The following is a 22916-nucleotide window of genomic DNA, read 5'->3' on the forward strand; positions in this document are numbered from 1 at the left end:
GGGCGTGGTCTGTCGGTCAGTCTGTCCGCTCCATCTAACCCCCCACTTCTATTCTCCTTTCTTCCCTGCTATTTGCAGGGCCCCAATCCCTGCAGCGCAACCCCTCCTTCACCCCCAGACTGGGGGGCCCAACCTTTGCCAGACCAGGACCCTGCAATGTCCTCCCTGCACCAGCCCTGAGAGAGCGGGGTTAAGGCGGGGGGCCGATCAGCCAATTAAGCTGCAAAGGGGAAGCGACTTAGGCTGCGTGCAGGGCGCTAGCTAGAAGGAAGCTCGCCTGGGAAGGGGGGCTTCTATACAGCCCGAGCGCTGGGCCCAGTGGTGGAGGCCTGAGGCAAGGGGGTCTAGGAAGCCCCGAGGAGGGCTAGGAGCCCTGGTGAAAGGGTTTTGCTGGCAGGCATAGGAGAGAGGGGTCTGACTTTGAAAGGCTCCCCCAGCACGGGGATCACAGCATGACCTGGCCGGACGGCCGAGACACGGGGCAGCCGCGACTCCAAGAGAAGAAAGGGGGTGCTGAACTGGAGCTAGTCACCATAAGGGGGCGCCACGCTCAGCATTACAGTCTCCAGCCCAATGGCTCCCCTCCCGGTTTGGGATACACCCAGCACTGCCCCATGGAGCACTAGGGGAAGGGTGGGTGGGCTGCGCTCAGGGGCATGCAGGGGAATTGGGTGGTATCCCTTTTATCTAGTTTCTTTGCTCTCTGGTGGTGCTCACGGGGGTCTATGGCAGAAGCCCGCAGACCCCCGACATTTGGCCAGGCCCTGCACGGCTGGTAAAGGGGTTGTTTGGAAGCCAACTGGATCCAGGGGATCCCCCTATTCCTAACATTGTGCAGTGAGCAGCGGCCTGACAACGTCCATTCCCGGACCCTGCTGTGACCCCCAGGCCCAGGGCCCCGCGGGGCAAATCCACCAAGCCCTCGGACGGATGATGCCAGCTCGACACTCGCTGTCGATCCGGCCTGTGGAAGCTGAAGCCGGAGGAGACCTGCCCAGCCTGACCCCCAGCATAGCCCCAGCCGGAGTTGCCACCCAGGGGTTCACCAATCCGACCCCAAACGGAGGGGACGTTACTGCCCTCGCTGGTCCTGGGGCCTTTCACAACTGTGGAGAGTCTGATCCGACAGACGGGCCCTGCCCTGCTCGGGTGCAGAGAGCCCTGCCGTGATCCAGCCAAACATTGGAGGGCCGTGCACGTGCCAGGCTGCCAACGCGGGTAGCGCCAGCTCCTGGGCAAAGGGGGATACATGGGGGATGTCACGGCTCCATAGTGCAGCGGGGTCACTCGCCCCGTGCAGGGAGTGGGGTTTTCTACCAGGGGACCCGGCTTCTACGTGCAGAGACTCACTCATTCTGGCTGCTAAGCTCTCCCTGATATTTATTCATAATGCCTTTGCTTCTCACAGAAATCCTTGTGGCTAAAATCCCCTTCACCAGGACATCAGCAAACAAGTCAATCAGCGGGGAGAGTCAAGAGCGCTCACGGATCCTTCCCTTGAGCCGGGTTCCAGCAGCTCCTTCTCAGACTCCCCTTCTCTCGCTTTCCCGTGACAGCGTTTTGCTATTTCCCGCTATGCCTCTTCCCCTGGGTCGTTATTTGCATAAAGGCAGCGCCCAGAGTGCTTCACACGCACTGCCATAAAGAGCTTCTAGTCTAAATAGACAAGAAGTGGGAGAGAAAACTGAGGCACAGAATTGCCCAAGGACACCTAGCAGTAACAGAGCTGGGACTAGAACCCAAGTGTCCTGAGTCCCAGTCTCATACCCTACCCACTAGGTCTGTCTCTTTTAGCTTATTTCCTCCATAGAAGGCCAAGAATATGTCTCCCCAGCCTTGCCATGCAGATTTTACCCTCTGCCCTCCCACCCCTCACTGAGAGGAGCTTTGTGTCTCCTGGCTCACGGCTGGGAGTGCATCAGGGCTGGAAAAAATCCCTTGTTCCTTTGGCAGGAAACTTAACTTTTGCTCCATTGTTAAACCTCTTGGAAGGCAACAGGCCTATGCCATGGCTGTGAGGGGGCTTGTATGTGCCAGCCTCTAGTGAAGGCCGCTGAGCCCTGGAACAAGGAGAGAGCAAGTTTGTCCTGCTCTAGTGGCTGGTTCCCATAAGTAGTGTGACGGGGCAAGGCCAGATGGCTATAGAAAAGTAGTGGGAGATAGATATATTAGCTCCAGGCTAAACAAATCCCTGGTCCCAGGATAAGTGAAATGGCAGCTGCTCCAGGTCAATGAAGACACCTGGGGCCAATTAAGAACTTTCCAGAAGGCAGGGAGAATGCTAGGTTGATTGGGACACCTGAAGCCAATCAGGGGCTGGCTGAAACTAGTTAAAAGCCTCCCAGTTAGTCAGGTGGGGGTGCATGTCAGGAGCTGTGGGAGGAAGTTGTGCTGTTGGAGAGGCTGAGTAGTGCACACCATATCAGGCAAAAGGAGGGAGGCCCTGAGGTAAGGGTGAAGTGGAGCTTAAGGAAGTGAGGGCTGCTGTGGGGGAAGTAGCCCAGGGAATTCTACTTGTCATGTTTGTAAAAGGTCAGCTACCATAGCTGATACTATTAGGGTCCCTGGGCTGGAGCCCGGAGTAGAGGGTGGGCCCGGGCTCCTCCCACACCTTTGCCCCCTGATTAATCACTGAGACTGGGAGACAACAGAGACTGTGCAAGGAAGGATAACTTCTCCTCACCTCCCTCGCTGGCTTATGATGAAAATGGCTCAGTAGACTGTGACCCTTGTCTCTAGAGAGAGAAGGGCTATGTGGAGGATCACGGTGAGCCTCTGAGGCTAGCGAAATCCGCCAGGAAACGCGGGACCCACGGAGGCAAGGACAGAGCTTTGTCACAACTGGTGTCAGAAGTGGGATTTCATTCACAGCGTGGCGGAAGAAAGAGATTTAAAAAAAAAAGTGCACTGTGGTTTTGGATTTTTTTTTTGGTTTGTTTGCTTTGTACCACAATGGAGGAGGTGGTGAGAGCTCTGGTATAAGCCATGGCAGCCCAGCAGGAGTCCAACCGGGTTCAAGCAATGGCACAACAGGAGTCTATGTGGCTACAGCAGGAAACCAATCAATTATTGATGAGCCAGGTGACCCAAGATCGTGCCCTCTTTAGAGAGGTGGAGGACCAGCTGAAGATCCTCACCACCCAGGCCCGGGGGTCTGACGGAACGCGAACCCTGAGGGCCACTGGTTGTCTGCCAAAGATGACATCAGGAGATGACGTAGAGGCATATCTCCTCTCATTTGAAAGGACTGCTCAGCGTGAGGCGTGGTCCCAGGAGCAGCGGGCCAGCATTCTCACCCCTTTTTTGTGTGGAGAGGCCCAGCAGGCCTACTTTGACTTGCCTGCCACGGATGCCACTGACTATACCCATCTGAAGGCAGAGATCCTAGCACGATCAGGGGTAATGGCAGTGGTAAGGGCCCAGAGGTTCCATGAGTGGAAATACCAGGAGAACAAACCCCCGAGGTCCCAGCTATTCGACCCCATACACCTTGCACGGCAGTGGTTACAGCCCGAGGTGTGCAGGCCAGAGGAGATTTTGGAGACCCTGGTCATAGACCATTACATGCGGGGACTGCCGCCAGATCTCCGCAAATGGGTAGGCCAGAACGATCCGTCTATGTACGATGAGATGATCACACGGGTAGAAATACGGATGACAGCCAGGGAACTGACCCGACTACCCAAGGAAGGCACCTTTCGAAGCAAGCACCCGAGCCCAACCCTGGAAGGTTGGGCAGCCAACCCCCCTGGGAGTCCTAGGTGGAAGAAGGTGGGGGGGCCCCAAAAACCAGCGGGACCCCAGAAGGAAGGGATTGGCCTGAGTGGGGGGAACCCCGGGACTAAACCCCCTAGCCCCTGGGATAGGGGAGTGATTAAAAGCAATTATAGATGTTATGCCTGTGGGGAGTGGGGACACATAGCAGCACAGTGTCCCAGCACCGAGGAGCCTATGCAATGTAACTTGGGGGATTGGGAGGTCCCATGCTCCCTTATCCACCTCGCGGGGGTCGCATTAGCCCCGCATAATTACACCAGGCCAGTGAGGATAAATGGAGCAGAGACTACAGCGCTTGTGGACTCTGGGAGTGCTATCACCCTCATATCGGGTAAGCTGGTAAAAAGTAGTCAGCTGCTACAAGCCAAACGCATAGCAGTGACGTGCGTGCATGGGGCCGTGAGCCATTACCCCACCATCCCAGTGGAGACAGATTTTCAGGGAAACCCTACTGAGGTGACCGAGGGAGTAGTTCCTAAACTCCCATATCCTGTAGTTATTGGGAGGGACTATCCAGGGTTGATAATTTACTCCCCCCGGAGAGGCTGGAGGGAGGTGGGGACCGTGACCCGGAAGACAAAAAAAGAGAGGAAGGCCGCAAAGGCCTTGGGCACCTGGATCCTGACCCAGGGCCAGAAGACCTCCCTAGTAGGCAGATGGACGCGAGCAGCCAACAGAGAAACTTCCACCACAGAAGGTGAGCCAGAGGCTGCCCCCAGCCATGATGGCAGCGAGCCGTTGGAAGAAGCAGCAGCCGGCCCCGGGGAACTTGGGCAGGTTAGTCCCGGGAGAGAGACTTTTGGGCGGGACCAGGCGGAGGACCCCAGATATGATAACGCCAGGAAAGAGGTGGCCGAGATCGATGGGATACCCGTGGATGGGAAGGTCCGGGGTCCCAGACCTTACTTTATAGTGAAGAAAGATCTCCTGTACCGCCTGGTGCAAATGCAGGAGCAAGAGATACAACAACTTCCGGTGCCACGAAAACATCAAAAAACCATATTGAGTCTCACTCACAGGCACCTGTTGGGAGGACACCTAGGGGTAGAGAAAACCCAGGCATGGATCCTGCGGAGGTTCTTCTGGCCAGGAGTACATGAAGATGTCCGGCGATACTGCACCTCTTGTCCCGAGTGTCAGTTACATAGCCCTCGCCCGCACTTGCGGGCTCCTTTGAGACCTCTTCCAATAATAGAGGTTCCTTTCGAACGGATAGCCATGGATCTGGTAGGGCCCCTAGAGAAGACAGCTCGTGGCCACCAACATGTGCTTGTTGTACTGGACTATGCAACCCGGTACCCGGAAGCTGTTCCCCTGCGCAACACAGCTTCCGAGGCAATAGCTAAGGAGCTAGTACAGATCTTTGCCCGGGTTGGGCTACCCAAGGAGATATTGACTGATCAAGGGACACCTTTCATGTCCAAGTTGATGAAAGATCTCTGTTCATTGCTCCATGTACAAGCCCTGCGGACCTCTGTATACCACCAGCAAAGAGATGGCCTTGTCGAAAGATTCAATAGGACCCTCAAGGCCATGATCAGGAAAGTGGTGAGCCGGGATGGGAAAGATTGGGATACCCTATTGCCTTACCTCATGTTTGCCATCCGGGAGGTTCCGCAAGCCTCCACGGGTTTCCCTCCATTCGAACTACTATATGGGCGCCACCCTCGGGGCATATTGGATATAGCCAGAGAAGCCTGGGAAGAGGAGCCAAATCCCGGAAGGAACATAGTTGAGCATGTACTGCAGATGAGAGATCGGATACCCCGAGTTACGCCCATTGTACGGGAGCACTTGGAGAGAGCACAGGAGACCCAACGAACCCATTATAACCACCAAGCGAAGCTTTGACGGTTCCAACCAGGGGATCGGGTGATGGTATTGGTACCCACAGCAGAAAGTAAACTGTTGGCCCAGTGGCAGGGAGAATGCTAGGTTGATTGGGACACCTGAAGCCAATCAGGAGCTGGCTGAAACTAGTTAAAAGCTTCCCAGTTAGTCAGGTGGGGGTGCATGTCAGGAGCTGTGGGAGGAAGTTGTGCTGTTGGAGAGGCTGAGTAGTGCACACCATATCAGGCACAAGGAAGGAGGCCCTGAGGTAAGGGTGAAGTGGAGCTTAAGGAAGTGAGGGCTGCTGTGGGGGAAGTAGCCCAGGGAATTGTACTTGTCATGTTTGTAAAAGGTCAGCTACCATAGCTGATACTATTAGGGTCCCTGGGCTGGAGCCCGGAGTAGAGGGTGGGCCCGGGCTCCCCCCCGCACCTTTGCCCCCTGATTAATCACTGAGACTGGGAGACAACAGAGACTGTGCAAGGAAGGATAACTTCTCCTCACCTCCCTCGCTGGCTTATGATGAAAATGGCTCAGTAGACTGTGACCCTTGTCTCTAGACAGAGAAGGGTTATGTGGAGGGTCACGGTGAGCCTCTGAGGCTACTGAAATCCACCAGGAAACGCGGGACCCACGGAGGCAAGGACAGAGCTTTGTCACAGTAGATAACAGCCTGCTACAATGACTAGCTAATGGAGTTACTCCCTTAGCTCCAGCAGCTGCGCTGTATGCTTTCAGCAGACAAGTCCTGGGTTTGATTCCTGCTAATGACTCAAGCTGGTTCCTTGGTGATGCCAGCTCCTTCCCCAGCCTTAGCAGCTGCTGAGGGTTAGGTTAATGGGGTTCCAGAAATTAATGGGCTTTCTGAGCCCAAGCTCCATTAAAGGTTGTCCAACATAGAGTCCTCGGCTCCGTCTCAGCCCAGTTTGCTTTGCAAAGACCTGACCTTCCCCTCCTCAAAGCTCTGCTATGAAAGAGCATCTTGGGCTCTGATTGCAGCTGCAGGTTTGGGGGGATGTTGCAGCTTCTAATGACGTCCCCAATGCCTTACGCTCGAGTCTCGGCGGAATTAAGCATCATGGCAAGAGAGATGGAGACCTTGAGTCGCTGGGCTCAGTTTCCAATTGTAAGACAGGCTGGGAGTCAGAACAGACACTTTGCCCGGGTGTGGCGCAGAGAAAGAGCGAGACCTCAGGGCAACCTGGTTAGTTTCACCCGCCATGCGTGCGGGTTAGTTTCAGAGGTCCTGGGTAAGCTCAGTGGCCGTGCATTAACAGCATCGCCAACGCCAAGCAATCAAGAAAAGCCCCAAACCCTGAGCCAGGCTGTAAAAAAGTCACGAGATTGGTTTAAAAAAATCACAATTTTTTTTTTTTAATAAAAGAAATCCATTTTGGCTTCGTTTTTATTTGACTCTGGTTTGGGAGCTGTCAGTCACCCTAGCGTAACATTTGGCAGGTTTTCGTCCCCCATGTTGGCCACACCCTAGTTTTGATTTTAGCCAAAAAAGGAATCACGTGACTCCAGGAGGTGGGGCTTTAGGGCAACGCCACGCGTCAGTAACACTGCAGAAAAGCCAGAAACTTCATGCCTTTGCCACGACTGTTTCCAGCTCCCGTTCTACCAGTGCAGATCTTAGACGAAACCCTTTGACTCTTCCCAAATCCCCAACTGCATTTACACCTGTAACTCCCTGGCATGTTGATGCAGTTCCCATGGGGCTCACAGACTGTGGCCTTTCGCTGGCACTCGTCAATGTCTGCAAGGAGAGAGAAAGCGCTAGGCCAGGCTGATCTAGGAGCTGTACCTTGGGCACTGGGGTGACGCTGCTGGGGGATAATCCAGGCGTCGGAAATGCACCGTGCTCTGGGGAGACGGGGCTGGTTAGAGCCAGGAGTTCAGTTACTGGGTCAGCGAATGGGAGCAAGTTGGCTATTGTCTGGAATGAGCCGCTCCAGCTGGGAAGGGAAAATCAGCCCCGCCGGGACACGTGCCTGCTGCTTGCTAAAGCTATCAAGCGGATCTGGCGATGCCCCGTGCCGCAATATCAGTGCAGATGGCAATGCCTGAATGAGCTGTCCGCCCCTGGAAGGGACAAATGGGGAGCTGCTTTGGAGGAAGGGGATAGAGAACAACATGAGGGCTAGTCTAATGCCTTGATATCAGTCAATGGGGTGACCCCCTCTGCAACCCATGAGCTGCCCTGGGCACCCCCTTGCACAAAGGACAGTGCAGAACCAGAGGGGATTCAGGGACAGGCAATGACAATGATCAGGGGCCTGGAAAAGCCCTCTACAGAGAGAGATTGAAAAGACGGACTGTCAGTTTAGAGTGAACGTAAGAGGGGACGTGCTAAGAGTCTATACGTGACTGACGGGGATAGAGAAGGGAGATGGGGAGCTTCTGTTCTCCCCATCTCATAACACGAGGGCAGGGGCCAGTCAGGGAAGTTAGAAGAGGGGAAATTGGAAACTGAGCCAAGGAAAGGCTGTTTCGCGCAATGTGCGATTAGCCTGTGGAACTCCTCACCACAGGAGTCACTGAGGCCAAGACTTTAGAACGATTCAAGGAGCGACTGGACATTCATACGGATGATGAGAACAGCCGGAGTGATCAGAGTTAAAGGGCACAAATGTTTGGGAAGAGAGAGAACCTCCTGCTGTGGGCTTCAGCCCACCTGAGTATTAGAGACCAGGAAGTGAGGGCAGATTATCCCCCGGCTGCCACTGCAGGGCTCTTCCACCGTCCTCGGCAGCATCTGGCTTTGGCCCCTTGGAGCCGGGATACCAGGCTAGACGGGCCTCAGCTCTGATCCCGTCTGTACTGTGCAAGTGCCAGCGTTACTTATGTCTCAGCCTGGCCGGCGCCTCCGTTTCACCTCTTCAGAGGCTGAGCTGCTCCCGGGGCAGACTGAACCCTGGAAGAACCGACCGGCTGCGTCCTGCCCAGTTCTGCCTCCTCTGCCCCTCGACCCTGGAACCGCTCGCGGGTTCTCCTGAACGCACCAAGGCGGCGCCGCGTTTCCAGAGCCCTGCTTTACTCCGGGAACAACGTACAATCGGGTTCCGCCCCCGAAGGCTTCCAAGAGTCCATGCGGGATGGGAACGGAGCTTCCAGCATCCTTATCCCACCCGTCCTGGTTCGATCGGGATGTTTATAGTGGGTAGCGCCGCAGCCAGGGCACCGTGGTGCCAGGTGCTGTACACACATCCAGCCACAGCCGCTGCTCCAACGCGCTTTCCCCCTTTTCCAACGCTCTGTCTGCTGAAGACGGGGCCATGCCCTGGGTTCTTGGTGGGATGGCCAGAGCTCTCCCCTCCCTCAGGCACAGGGGTGTCCCGAGGCTTCCAAACTCGCTCCGAGTTGCAGGGAGCTGAGATTGGGTGTCTCCAGGGGCTTCAGTACACGGGGAAATTGACGGTAACAGCTCCTGTGGAATAGCTCCCCATCCGGACACTCTGGTCTGGAATAATCAGTGCACTTCCAAAGAGAACAGCGATCGCGATCGATTCCCCCCGGGGGCAAGCCCTAGGGATTCTCCCCACGGCTCCCGATACCAGCTATCCCCGGACAATCCCCGGGACGCTGGCTGAGAAAACTGCGGCGCTGACTTCTTCTTGTGCCTCGACCCGCCCCAGGACACTGGCTGGGGTTATCCCCCGCGGGCTGGGGCTGGGCGCAGGAACGGCTGGGCGAGGTCTCTGCCAGGGGAAGCATTTGAACAAACGGGCTCCTGAGTTCTCCCAGTTCTACGGGCCCGGGGCTCTGCCCCCCCCCAAACGGGGATGTAAAGGGCAGTTCCCATGGGAACGGCCGGCTGGGACTTGGTACAAGCTCTAACTACTGGCTGAATGTCGCAAACGAGGGCTTGGAACCCCCCGGCCCCTTCTCCGGTCAGGACGCCCTGGCTGCCTAAGGGGGCATGATGGCCCCCTAGGAAACACCCTCCCATCCAGGGGGCTCCCTGTCAGTGTGGAGCTGGAAAAGGCTCTGCTCTCAGCTGTGAGGGAGGGGGCAGATTGGGGGCGTGGCCGGGGTGCCCTGCGCTGGGGCTATTCCCTGCTCCCCAGGGCCCATAGGGCAGAGCGCACTGGGCTGTGTGTGCACCATACACGAGGCCCCTTCCCAGGCTCAGGGGGCTCCAGCAGCCTGGATTCTCTGTGCTGGGGACAGCGAGGGTCCCCACCGGTCTACCCGGCACCTCCCCGCAAACCTAGAGGTTTATTCCCAATCCAAACACCGAGGCAGGGGAGATCCTGGCCCCCAGGAGTTGAGGGTCACGGCTGATCACAGCCCCGGTGAGTGGATCGGGTGCCTTTGCAGCAGCCAGCGGCAGCCTCTGGTGCAGCACCAGGCCTGGAACGAGCGCGGGGGTGTGTGTGTGGGGGGTGCAGGGGACTGAGCAGGGTGCGGTGGGGGCCAGGGGAGAGCTCACCCTGGCAGGTGTCCCCACTCGCGTGCGTGAACTTGGCTTTCCCAGAGCTGGGCTCGTAGCCATCGAGGCAGGTGCAGGAGTAACTCCCAGGCACGTTGGTGCAGTTTGCGTGGGGTCCGCAGTCTGCCGGGCTCGGGCCCCGACACTCGTCAATATCTGCAGCACAAGAGGGGACGCTCTATACGGTCCTGGCAGGGAAACGTTCCCCGTATCGCCCCCCCCAACCCTCCGCACTGAGCTGGGTGACGGGACCCAGGCGACCGGGCCCCTGGGAGCTTAACAATCACAGGCCTGATTCCCAGCTACGCCCCGGTGGCACTGGGCTGCTCTGGCAGCGGAACGGCCACTCGAGAAGTCCCCACCCTGCAAAAGGGGCCACCCCAGCTGGTGTGGAGCTGCTGTGGGGGTCCTGCACCCACCTTGCTCCTAGCCCCTGACGTAGGGGCCGAGGCCGGGGTGCCCAGCACTGCAGCTATTGCCTGCCCCCCAGGACCCATGGGGGAGGATGGGGGGCGTGGCTGGGGCACACTGGGCTGTGGCTATTCCCTGCCCCCCAGGACCCATGGGGGAGGATCGGGGGTGTGGCTGGGGCACATTGTGCTGTGGCTATTCCCTGCCCCCCAGGACCCATGGGGGAGGATCGGGGGCGTGGCTGGGGCACACTGGGCTGTGGCTATTCTCTCCTCACCAGGGCCCATAGGAGGCAGAGCGCACTACACGAGGCCCCTTCCCAGCTCAGGGGGACACTAGCAGGCCAGATGCTGCGTGCTGGGGCCAGCGAGGGTCCCCTCCCCTCTCCCCAGCACGTCACCGCAGCACAAGGAGTTTGCTCTGTGGCTCTGTTTATTCCCCATCCAAGCACCGGGCACAGGGGTGAGCCCGGCCCCATGCTCTGCAGGAGCAGGCGAGGGTCACGTCTCATCACAGCCTCGCGGACGGCCTCGGGCCACTGCCAAAGCCGGCATCAGCCCCGGTGCGGCGCCAGGCCTGGAACGAGCATTTGTGTGTGCGGGGGGCGGGGGGGGTCTCAGCAGGTGGGGGCCAGGGGAGAGCTCACCCTGGCAGGTGTTCTCCCTCGCGTGTGTGAACTTGGCTTTCCCAGAGCTGGTCTCGTAGCCATCGATGCAGCTGCAGGAGTAATTCCCAGGCACGTTGGTGCAGTTTGCGTGGGGTCCGCAGTCTGCCGGGCTCGGGCCCCGACACTCGTCAATATCTGCAGCACAAGAGGGGATGCTCTGAACAGTCCTGGCAGGGAGACGCTCCTGTATCATCCACTTGTACGCAGCTGGGTGAGGGGACCCAGGCGACCGGGCCCCTGGGAGCTTAACAATCACAGGCCTGATTCTCAGCTACGCTCCGGCCACACTCGGCTGCTCCGGCAGCGGAACGGCCACTGGAGAATATGGTGTATTGAAAACTGTGTTAGCATCACAAGCCCTCACTTTACATCTGCAAGGGACTTTCCCGGAGCTTCTTGCATGCTCGGGGGCTCGGGTGACAAGCAGGTGATCTGGGGTTTCCAGCAGTATGTCTGCCAAAGAGCCAGCCTAGAGCATAGTGGGGTTAGTTGTGCCTGTTTGCCTTCAGGAGCAGCCTGCTTTGTCTCTCTCTGTTTGGGGTCCTCGTGTGCTGGGGTTCTGGATTCTAAGAATAACCCTGTGGTAAGCTGCAGGCTGCCAGGGAGAGGATGTGATGCTTTGTTTCTAACTAGCACAGCTCCAGGCATTGTCGTTCCCCATGGAAACAGCCAATCCCTCTTTAAAACCCAAGATATTCACAGCCTCCATGCCCCGGTAGCAGTGAGTTCCAGAGGCTAATGCTGCCCCGGGTGGAGGAGGAGTATTTCCTTGTATCTGCTTTGAATTTCCCCCTTTTTCAATTCAGTTTAATCCACAGGCTGCCCCCTTGCTCACTGGTCTTTCTAAAGCTCGCGATTTTCTAAGCTAATCTGATTTTCTTTTAATGCCTGGGATTGTCGTCACGAGCTCAGCCGTGCACTTAAGACCCACTGGAGCCGAATTAAGTGCTTAGCTGTGCAGGGATGGAGCTAAGCATGTGCTTTGCTGATTCGGGGGCTCAGAGAGCACAGAAAGGGACCAGCACAAAGCGATTTAGCAGCTGGAAGTTCCAGCGTCCCCCGGTGGAGACACCAGCATGTGGGTATCCCCTGCCACTGGACTTGCATTGGTGCATGCGCCAGCTTCACCAGTGCAAAGGGGTCTCCGAATCCACTGGACTGCAAGCTCAGAAAGACCTCTCGGTCTGTGCCCTGGGCAAACTCCCTGCCCTAAGGGAGCGACGCGGAGCTGGCCAGCCCGTGTGTCCCTGAGTGCGGAGCTGGCCAGCCCGTGTGTCCCCGAGCCATGCCGCTGGAAGCCAGGGTGTCTCAGGGAAGCCCGGGGCTGGGCTGGCAATGCCAGTCTCAGCGCATGCCCCCTCACAGCGCTGCCCATGCAGGGAACTTGGGGTCCCTCGAACTAGCAGCTGCACCCCCTAGAGGCCAGAGGAGAGCATGGCTGCCTGCCCCCAGCGGAAGCTCAAGCAATAGGGGACTGGGGGCGAATTCAAGAACGCTTTAGCCCAATTCCCAGAGCTGTTCCCGGGGCCACTTCCCAGGCTCAGCGGGGCACTAGTCGCTCAGATGCTGCGTGCGGGGGCAAGGAGGGTCCCCTCCCCTCTCCCCAGCGCATCTCTGCAGCATGAGGAGTTTGCTCCGTGGGTCTGTTTCTAACCCCGAGGGTTTATTCCCTGTCCAAGTGCTGGGCACAGGGCTGAGCCCGGCCCCATGCTCTGCGGGAGCAGGTGAGGGCCACGTCTCTTCACAGCCTCGCTGACACCCTCGGGCCACTGCCACAGCCAGCAGCAGCCCCGGTGCAGCGCCAGGCCTGGAACGAGCATTTGTGTGTGCGAGGGGGGGTCTCAGCAGGTGGGGGCCAGGGGAGAGCTCACCCTGGCAGGTGTTCTCACTCGCGTCTGTGAAGTTGGCTTTCCCAGAGCTGGGCTCGTAGCCGTCGAGGCAGGTGCAGAAGTAAGACCCAGCCGTGTTGTAGCAGTTTGTGTTGGACCCACAGTCTGGCGGGCTCGGCTCCAGACACTCGTTAATATCTGTAATGCAAGAGGGGACGCTCTGTGCAGTCCTGGCAGGGAGACGTTCCCTGTATCACACCTCCGAGCCCCCTGCACTAAGCTGGGTAATGGGACCCCGGAGACCAAGGCCCTGAGCAGTTAGTGATTAAGGCCGTGGTTCTCAGTTACCCATTTCTGCTGCTGGAATGTCGTAAACAGCCCCCTGAGCCTCCTGTCCCACGTACGGGGGTGGAGGGGCGGGGTTTGGCCCCACAAACACCCAGATTCCCCATGTGAGGGGAGGGTGGGGAGACGTCCCCCTGGGGCTCCAGGCTCCCTGTGTGTTGTCGGGGGGTGACAAACTGCCTCTCCTCTGCCCCCTCCCTCCTTGGATCCCTGCGTGGCGGGGGGCAAGGGCAGGGGGGAAGTACAGCCAGGGCTGCCCCGTCTTGCTCCTCTGGGCAGGGATCCGTGGGGCCCTTGTGCCCCTGGACACCCAGGGGCGGATTAGGGCCGAGGCTGGGATTCAGACGGGTCAGTGTGATGGGCCCCCCACCCTGTGCCCAATTCACAGAAGCCAAGATTGCTGCTGACTCTGGAGGCCCCCGGTTCGATCCCCAGGAGGGCGGCCCTCACTCGTGCTGCCGCCCCCACTCTTTCCCTGGCTGAGCACCCCGCACAGGCCGTGGAGTTAGTTGCTCTTAATGCCCTGCTCTGCCTCAGCCCCGCAGGACAACCTGGGAGCCCCGTTACCGTCACAGATCTCCGTTGTGTTGGTGAAGAAGCGATTCTTTCCTGACCGGTACCCATCCAGGCAGGTGCAGTGGGTGTTGTTCACACACATGGCGTTTGATGGGCAGCACACATGGTTGTTGCAGTCCTCAGTGGTCCCTGCAGGGGCGGGAACAGCTGGGCAGGGTCAGCCAGTGCAGAGCGGCCCCCCTGACCCCCCCCCACAGTGGGATCGACTCCTTTCAAACGCCCCATTCACTGATTTTCGTCCCTTGGCGCCTGGCAAACAGCTCCGACACCATCCACCGCCTGGCAACAAGCTGCCCTCGGCTGCACAGGAGGCCTTGGCTCCCCGGGGGTGCCCCCGGCACAGACAGGCAGAGCCGCCGGAGCCAGGCGTCGGTTCAAGTGAAATGTTTTCAATCTCACCCAATTTGTCTCCTTTTTGTTGCTGTCGTCGTTACTCTGATTAGCGTCAATTTCAAACCCAAACCTCGCTTCGAACCGGAAAACGGGAATTTTTCGTTTTGAAAATTATTTCATCTCCTCCCACCCCCGCATGCAATTTTTTCCCGAGTAAAACCAAACATTCCTCCGAACCGAATCGGCCTTGGCTACAGTGGGGATCTGCCCCTCGCTCCAGCCCCGAGTGTAGAGCCTGGGGCCCCAGTGTCTATTCTCTGCTGGCCACGGGGCTGGGATGGGAAGGTGAGGGCTACACAGGGCGCCTTCTCCTCTCCCCTGCACGTACCCATCGTGCTCTATAATCCCACCCGAAAACGCCCATGCCAAGGGGCTGCTCCTGGCTCACCAGACTCCTGACTCTGCTCTCCTTCCACAAGGGAAGGGACCGGAGGGGGTGGAGGCCAGAGACCCCAGGCAGCCAGGAGCGCTCGGGAAGGTTAGCCAGGAGGAGTCGGCCTTACCTTGTACACCATTATTCTGGGCCATGGTGCCCCACAGGCACAGGGCGATGCAGAGCCCTGGAAGGCAAAGAGACAGGGTAAGGCACCACGGGCAGATGATAACCACCACTCAGCTGCACCTGCCCCCCCAGCCGCCCCAGTCCTGCCAATCCTGGGCCAAGGGTCAGTCAGTGCCCTGACGATGGTGGAATTAAAAATGCAGACACCTGGTGCTCTGGGAAATCAGCCCCTGCTGGGATCCCTGTTAATATTTTTAACTGGTTCCAGTTGGAACTGGACTTTGGGCCAGGGCAACTGGGTCTTTTATTGTGTGTATTAGCAACAAAGACCAGGAGCCCCCATTGTCAGGGCTGGATTTATACCTAGGGTGCCCCTAGGTGTAGGGTCTCAGCGGTGTTCCCCGCCCCCCCGGCTTGGAGCTCCGGGGGCCCCACTGCCTGGAGGCAGCCAGGAGCAGCAGGGTACCCCTGCTGCCGGGAAGCTCTTAACTGCCACGGGTGGCAGGGGAACCCCACCACTTTTAATTTTTAGGTGCCCTGCCTCCCAGCACCCCCTTGCCCACTGCCCAGCGTCCCCCACCCCCTCTGCCCAGAGCTGCCCCATGAACTCCCCCAGAGACCCACTCTCCCAAGCCCTGGCCCCCGGCCCACACTCACTGGCCCCCCTGGGAGGTGACGCTGTCTGCCGGGCGGAGCGAGGAGTGCTCCAGCAGGAGGGCTGCGTGGGGCTGTCTCCCCCTCAGCCTGCCCTGCCCCCTGCTGGGACCTGAGAGCAAAAAACTTTGAATTTTTAGGCACCCCATACAATGCCGGCGCCCCTAGGCACGTGCCTCCTGTGCCTAATCGGAAATCTGGCCCTGCCCATTGTGCCAGGAGGCGCCCAGAGCCCACCAAAATCAGGGCCCCATTGTGCCAGGTGCTGCACAGAGCCGACCGAGATCAGGGCGACATCACACTCGGTGCTGCACAGACACACAGTGATCCAGTCTGTGACCCAAAAGGCTCATGGCATAGGCAAAGGGAAGAGCATTCTCTCCACTTTACAGATGGGGAAACTGAGGCACAGCGAGGGGTAATGACTTACCCAGGGTCACCCAGTGCATCCATGCAATGGACGAACCCACTTGGAAAGGGGAAGCACTGAGGGGGGATAGGGCGAAAAGACAACACAGGCTGCTTGTGATCTGTTTGTCATTCAGGTATCGCCCCAGAACCACTCCCTCGTGCTGGTGTTTATTTATAGCCTGTTGTTCTTAGTCATTAACCACACACTGGTGCGAAGAACCACCGAACAGAGGACAGGCAAAGAGAGAGAGAGTTTGCCTGGGAACCCTCCGAGAGGAGCTAAGGTGAGTACTGCATTAGGGGGGCTGTGTTGTGAGCTGGTGGGGTGAATATTCGAGTGTCTGTCTGCTGTGACCATTTGTTTGACCGTGCGCTTGTTTGTTTGAATAGTGTGACTGTTTGACCGTGTGGGTGTTTGACTGAAAAGTGTGAATTGGGTGTGCTTTGTTCCAGGTGGGCCTTGAGTGGTTGATTGGAGGGAAGGCTTTGAGCCGGGCCAGCTGGTTCGAGCCAGCAGCCTTATAAAAAGACAGCCAGCAGCGACATGAGTGAGCAGCGAACCGAGGACAGGCAGAGGGAGTTTGCCTGGAGTTCGCACAGAGTGTTTTTGCCTTTCAGGCTCCTATGAGCAGTACATATAACATCTGAGGAGCCTCTTATAAGGAAGACATGGATAGTGAGCGATCAGCTGTTGTGACCTGCTCAGAATGTGCCATGTTTGTCTTTCTCCCAGTGGACAGAAGCGACTTCGTCTGTATGAAGTGCAAGCTGGTCTGCATATTGGAAGAGAAGCTTAAAGGACTAGAGAACCAATTATCAATCCTGCGTTGTATCAGAGAACATGAAGATTTTCCGGATAGAAGTCAGTGTTTGGTGCTGGAAGCATGAGAGAGTGCAGTGCAGAAGAGGGAAGAATATTGGCAGCATGTGACTTCCAGAAGAAGAAAGAAGAGAACCTATGTACCCCCAATGCAGATAGAGGTGCGAAACTGTTTTCAGGCTCTCTGCACAGGTACTACTGTGGAGAAGGATTTGGAAGAGCCCTCTGAGGGAAGGGATCAGAAGGAAACCCCATCGGCCGGAAGGCATGGGATGCATTGTCCTAGGGATGGGGGTTCCATGACCACCACTCCCAAGAGGAGGAGACGGGTGGTGATGGTCGGGGACTCCCTCCTAATGGGGACGGAGTCATCCATCTGCCAACCAGACGGGGAGATTCGAGAAGATTGCTGCTTGCCTGGAGCTAGAACTCAGGATGTGACGGAGTTTCTGCCGAGACTTATTAAGACCTCAGACCGCTACCCCTTCCTACTTCTCCACGTGGGCACCAGTGATACTGCCAAGAATGACCTTGAGCAGATCACTGCAGACTCCGTGGCCCTGGGAAGAAGGATAAAGGAATTTGAGGCAGAAGTCGTGTTCTCACCCTGTCAGGGTTCCCTCCCCACTCTGAACTCTAGGGTACAGATCTGGGGACCCACATGAACCCCCCCCCCGCAAGCTTATATTTACCAGCTTAGGTTAAAAACTTTCCCAAGGCACAAATTTCACCTTGTTCTTGAACAGTATGCTGCCACCACCAAGTGATTTAGACAAAGAACAGGGAAAGGACCACTTGGAGTTCCTATTTCCCCAAAATATCCCCCCAAGCCCTTACACCCCCTTTCCTGGGGAGGCTTGAGAATAAACAAGATGAGCACAAACCAGCCTTGGATTTTTAAGACCCAAAAAGCCCAATCAGATTCTTAAAAAACAGAACTTTATTAGAAGAACATAAAAAGACAAGAGAACAACTCCGTAAGATCAGAATGGAAGATAATCTTACAGGCAGCCAGATTCAAAACATAGAGAATCCATCTAGACAAAACCTTAAGTTACAAAAAGACACAAAAACAGGAATACACATTTCCTCCAGTACAGCGAATTTCACAAGCCAAAAGAAAGAAAACCTAATGCATTTCCTAGCTAGATTACTTACTAACTTTACAGGAGTTGGAGGGCTTGCATCCTTGATCTGTTCCCAGCAAAGGTATCACACAGACAGACAAAAGCCTTTTCCCCCCACTCCAGATTTGAAAATATCTTGTCCCCTCATTGGTCATTTTGGGTCAAGTGCCAGCCAGGTTACCTGAGCTTCTTAACCCTTTACAGGTAAAAGGACCTTGCCTCTGGCCAGAAGGGATTTTATAGCACTGTATACAGAAAGGTGATTACCCTTCCCTTTATATTTATGACACATCCATCCTCCCTGTTGAAGGAAAAGGCCCAGGTAGGGACTGTCGAATTGTGGAGGTGAATGTGTGGTTACGCAGGTGGTGTCGGAGAGAGGGCTTTGGATTCTTCGACCATGGGGCGTTGTTCCGGGAAGAAGGATTGCTAGGAAGAGATGGGATCCACCTAAGGAAGAGAGCGAAGAGAATCTTCGCAGGCAGGCTTGCTAACCTAGTGAGGAGGGCTTTAAACTACGTTTGCCGGGGGATGGTGACCTAAGCCCAGAGGTAAGTGGGGAAGTGGGATACCGGGAGGAAACACAAGGAGGAGGGTACAAGATGGGAAGCCTCCTGATTCTTACTGAGAAAGTAGGGCAATTGGCTAGTTATCTTAGGTGCATATACAGAAATGCAAAAAACCTGGGAAATAAGCAGGAAGAATTGGAAGTCCTGGCACAATCAAGGAACTATGATGTGACTGGAATAACAGAAACTTGGTGGGGCAGTTCACATGACTGGAGCACTGTCATGGATGGGTATAAACTGTTCAGGAAGGACAGGCGTGGGAGGAAAGGTGGAGGAGTTGCGCTGTATGTAAGAGAGCGGTATGATTGCTCTGAGCTCCAGTATGAAACTGGAGAAACTCCAGTTGAGAGTCTTTGGGTTAAGTTTAGAGGCAAGAGCAACAAGGGTGATGTCGTGGTGGGCGTGTGCTATACACCACAGGACCAGGGGGATGAGGTGGACGAGGCTTTCTTTGGAAAACTAATGGAAGTTTCCAGATCACAGGCCCTGGTTCTAATGGGGGCCTTCAATCACCCTGACATCTGCTGGGAGAGCAATAAGCAGTGCACAGACAATCCAGGAAGTTTTTGGAAAGTGTTGGAGACAACTTCCTGCTACGAGTGCTGGAGGAACCAACTGGGGGCTGTGCTACTCTTGGCCTGCTGCTTACAAATAGGGAAGAATTGGTCGGGGAAGTAGAAGTGGGTGGCAACCTAGGCAGCAGTGACCATGAGATGGTTGAGTTCAGGATCCTGACAAAAGGAAGAAAGGACAGTATCAAAATACAGACCCTGGACTTCAGAAAAGCAGACTTGGACTCCCTTAGGGAACTGATGGGCAGGATCCCTTGGGAGGTTATTATGAGGGGGAAAGGAGTCCAGGAGAGCTGGTTGTATTTTAAGGAAGCCTTATTGAGGGTGCAGGAGCAAACCATCCCGATGTGCAGAAAGAATAGCAAATATGGCAGGCGACCAGCTTGGCTTAACAATGAAATCTTTGGGGAGTTTACCTCAAGAAGGAAGCTTACAAGAAGTGGAAATTTGGACAGATGACTAGAGAGGAGTATAAAAATATTGCTGGATCATGCAGGGGTATAATCAGGAAGGCCAAGGCACAATTGGAGTTGCAGCTAGCAAGACATATGAACGGTAATAAGAAGGGTTTCTACAGGTATGCTAGCAACAAGAAGAAGGTCAGGGAAAATGTGGGACCCTTACTGAATGGGGGAGGCAACCTAGTGACAGATGATGTGGATAAAGCTGAAGTACTCAATGCTTTTTTTGCCTCGGTCTTCACAGAAGGTCAACTCGCAGACTGCTGAACTGGACAGCACAGTATGGGGAGGAGGTGAGCAGCCCTCAGTGACAAAAGAACAGCTTAAGGACTATTTAGAAAATCTGGACGTGCACAAGTCCATGGATCCAGATCTAATGCATCTAAGGGTGCTGAGGGAGTTGGCTGATGTGATTGCAGTCATTGGCCATTATCTTTGAAAAATCATGGCGATCAGGGGAGGTCCCGGATGATTGGAAAAAGGCTAATGTAGTGCCCATCTTTAAAAAAGGGAAGAAAGAGAACTCAGGGAACTACAGACCGGTCAGCCTCACCTCAGTCCCTAACAAAATCATGGAGCAGGTCCTCAAGGAATCCATTTAGAAGCACTTGGAGGAGAGGAAGGTGATCAGGAAGAGTCAATATGGATTCACCAAGGGCAAGTCATGCCTGACCAACCTGATTGCCTTCTATGATGAGATAAATGGCTCTGTGTATGAGGGGAAAGCAGTGGACGTATTATTCCTTGACTTTAGCAAAGCTTTTGATACTGTCTCCCACAGTATTCTTGCCAGCAAGTTAAGGAAGTATGGGCTGGATGAATGGACTATAAGGTGGATAGAAAGCTGGCTAGATTGTCAGGCTCAACGGGTAGTGATCAATGGCTTGATGTCTAGTTGGCAGCCGGTATCAAGCGGAGTGCCCCAGGTGTCGGTCCTGGGGCTGGTTTTATTCAATATCTTCATTAATGATCTGGAGGATGGTGTGGATTGCACCCTCAGCAAGTTTGCAGATGACACTAAGCTGGGGGGAGAGGTAGCTATGTTGGAGGGTAGGGATAGGATATGGAGGGACCTAGACAAATTGGAGGATTGGGCCAAAAGAAATTTGATGAGGTTCAACAATGACAAGTGCAGAGTCCTGCACTTAGGAGGGAAGAATCCCATGTACCGCTACAGACTAAAGGACCTAGGGGTTACAGTGGACGAGAAACTGGATATGAGTCAACAATTGCCAAGAAGGCCAATGGCATTTTGGGATGTATAAGTAGGGGCATTGCCAGCAGATCGAGGAACGTGATCGTTCCCCTCTATTCGACATTGGTGAGGCCTCACGTGGAGTACTGTGTCCAGTTTTGGGCCCCACACTACAAGAAGGGTGTGGAAAAATTGGAAAACGTCCAGCGGAGCGCAACAAAAATGATTAGGGGACTGGAGCACATGACTTATGAGGAGAGGCTGAGAGAACTGGGATTGTTTAGTCTGCGGAGGAGAAGACTGAGGGGGGATTTGATAGCTGCTTTCAACTACCTGAAAGGGGGTTCCAAAGAGGATGGCTCTAGACTGTTCTCAGTGGTAGCAGATGACAGAACAAGGAGTAATGGTCTCAAGTTGCAGTGGGGGAGGTTTAGGTTGGATATTAGGAAAAACTTTTACACTAGGAGGGTGGTGAAACACTGGAATGCGTTACCTAGGGAGGTGGTGGAATCTCCTTCCTTAGAGGTTTTTAAGGTCAGGCTTGACAAAGCCCTGGCTGGGATGATTTAGTTGGGGATTGGGCCTGCTTTGAGCAGGGGGTTGGACTAGATGAGCTCCTGAGGTCGCTTCCAACCCCGATATTCTATGATTCTACGAAACACCATAGTTTAGAGAAGCAGTATTGTTTGCAACAGAGAGAACACTGATTTAGTGCTTTAAGACATAGCCAGTACTCACACACTTGTCACTAACTGGCTGACCCCAGGCAAGCACATATGAGCCACAAGACCTCCAAAATGGTGAGTAGCCACAGGGGCAGGGAATCAAGGGAGGGTCTTCCCCAACACTGTGCCTTCCAGCCTGGCCCCTATGCGGCTCACCTGTGCGCAGCTATGGTCCCCCCAGCCACATGACGGCTCAGTGCCACAGGAAAGTTACCATTAGTAGGGCAAGAAACAAAGCAGCTCTGCGGAAGAACCTGTGTCAGCAGATTGCCCAGCATCTCCACGAGAGTTTCCTGGAGATCTCTCAGGAAGATTCCCGTGACGTGAGGGAGTCAATCAACAGCCTGTTCCACTGCTCAGACTAGGCATGTGGGGGAGACAAGCCTGCTTTCTGCAACCGTCCTTCCCCCAACAACTCGTTTCAGTGAGTCCCAAAATTAAATCCACTTGCCGGGGCCACCTCTCCTGTTTATGCTTCGCCAACATCCGACAGATGTGACTGGCTAGCCTCCTCTGGGGCAGAAAAGTGCCCCAGGCTGCATGGCTCTCTGACCTCTGAGTCATCCTCTGCCTCTGGGTCCCCCCACCCACCACAGCCTCATCCAAGCTTTCCTCCTCCTGGCTCGGTCCACTTCCGACTGGCACGCGAGCCACCGAAGTATCCACAGTGGTCTTTGCAGTGGAGGTGGGGTCGCCGCCGAGTATCACGTCCAGCCCTTTGTACAACCGGCAGCTCGTGGGCGCAGCGCTGGAGCAGCGGTTTGCCTCCTGCGTCTTGTGGTAGGCATTCCACAGCTCCTTCACTTTGACCCTGCACTGCAATGGGTCCCGGTCATGGCCCCTTTCTGTCATGCATCATGTAATCTGCCCGTAGGTGTCATAATTCCGACGGCTGGAGCGCAGCTTGGCCTGCAAAGCCTCCTCTCCTCAAATGCTGATGAGGTCCCTCAGCTCGGCATTGCTCCAAGCGGGGGATCGTCTGGTGCGTGGAGCAGGCCTGGCCACCTGGAAAGATGCACTGAGACCACTGCATGCGTCACCGAGCAAACAGGAAGGGGACTTTCAAAATTGCCAAGGAATTTACGGGATGAGGATGACGGTTGGTCACCTGAGGCCAGGGCAGTAGAGTTCAAACCGATGCCCAGAGAGGCGAGAACAGGCACTGTGGGACACTTCCCGGAGGCCAATCGCAGGGCTGTAATCGGCCAGGGTGTCTATACGGGCACCGTGGCGCTGTACCCCGGCGCAGAAAGCTCTACACCTCTCGTTAGACTTGCCAATGTAGGCAGGGCCTAAGTTGTTTCCAGCAGACATCCTGGGCAGGGATTCAGTGAAGAATGAAACCTCATTTACTCACTTCCCTGCCTTAAATAGGATTTACATGTGGTGGGAATCCTTTGTTTCCCAGTTTGATCCCCACCCCCTATTAGTGGAAAAATACTATAGTCCAGTACCAGGTGACATGATCACATGACCCTGCAGGGTCAAAGCAGCATCCCAGGAAGCTTCTCAGGAAGGTGGGAGATTAGCATCTTCCAAGTTCTATTGTCCGTCTTCAATGGTCCATTAAGGTTGATTGCCTACTGTCCGGTGGCTGTTCCCCAGGTGTAAACCCTC

At 55.7% G+C, this 22916-nt stretch overlaps 1 protein-coding gene across 1 annotated transcript in view; it reads right to left on the bottom strand.

The window, feature by feature from the left end:
• The window catches only part of LOC141975334 (adhesion G protein-coupled receptor E3-like), a 44716-nt gene that overhangs the window by 12960 nt on the left and 8840 nt on the right, over window positions 1-22916 (bottom strand). Inside the window, exons 2-6 of the mRNA XM_074935621.1 lie at window positions 14767-14823; window positions 13862-14017; window positions 12992-13147; window positions 11100-11255; window positions 10043-10198 (exon numbers count right to left, since the gene is read on the bottom strand). Of these exons, the coding sequence (XP_074791722.1) occupies window positions 10043-10198; window positions 11100-11255; window positions 12992-13147; window positions 13862-14017; window positions 14767-14823 (681 nt within the window). The remainder of the gene's footprint in view (window positions 1-10042; window positions 10199-11099; window positions 11256-12991; window positions 13148-13861; window positions 14018-14766; window positions 14824-22916) is intronic.

This window comes from Natator depressus, chromosome 20, assembly GCF_965152275.1.
Source record: "Natator depressus isolate rNatDep1 chromosome 20, rNatDep2.hap1, whole genome shotgun sequence".
In the NCBI taxonomy this organism is placed as follows: Eukaryota; Metazoa; Chordata; order Testudines; family Cheloniidae; genus Natator; species Natator depressus.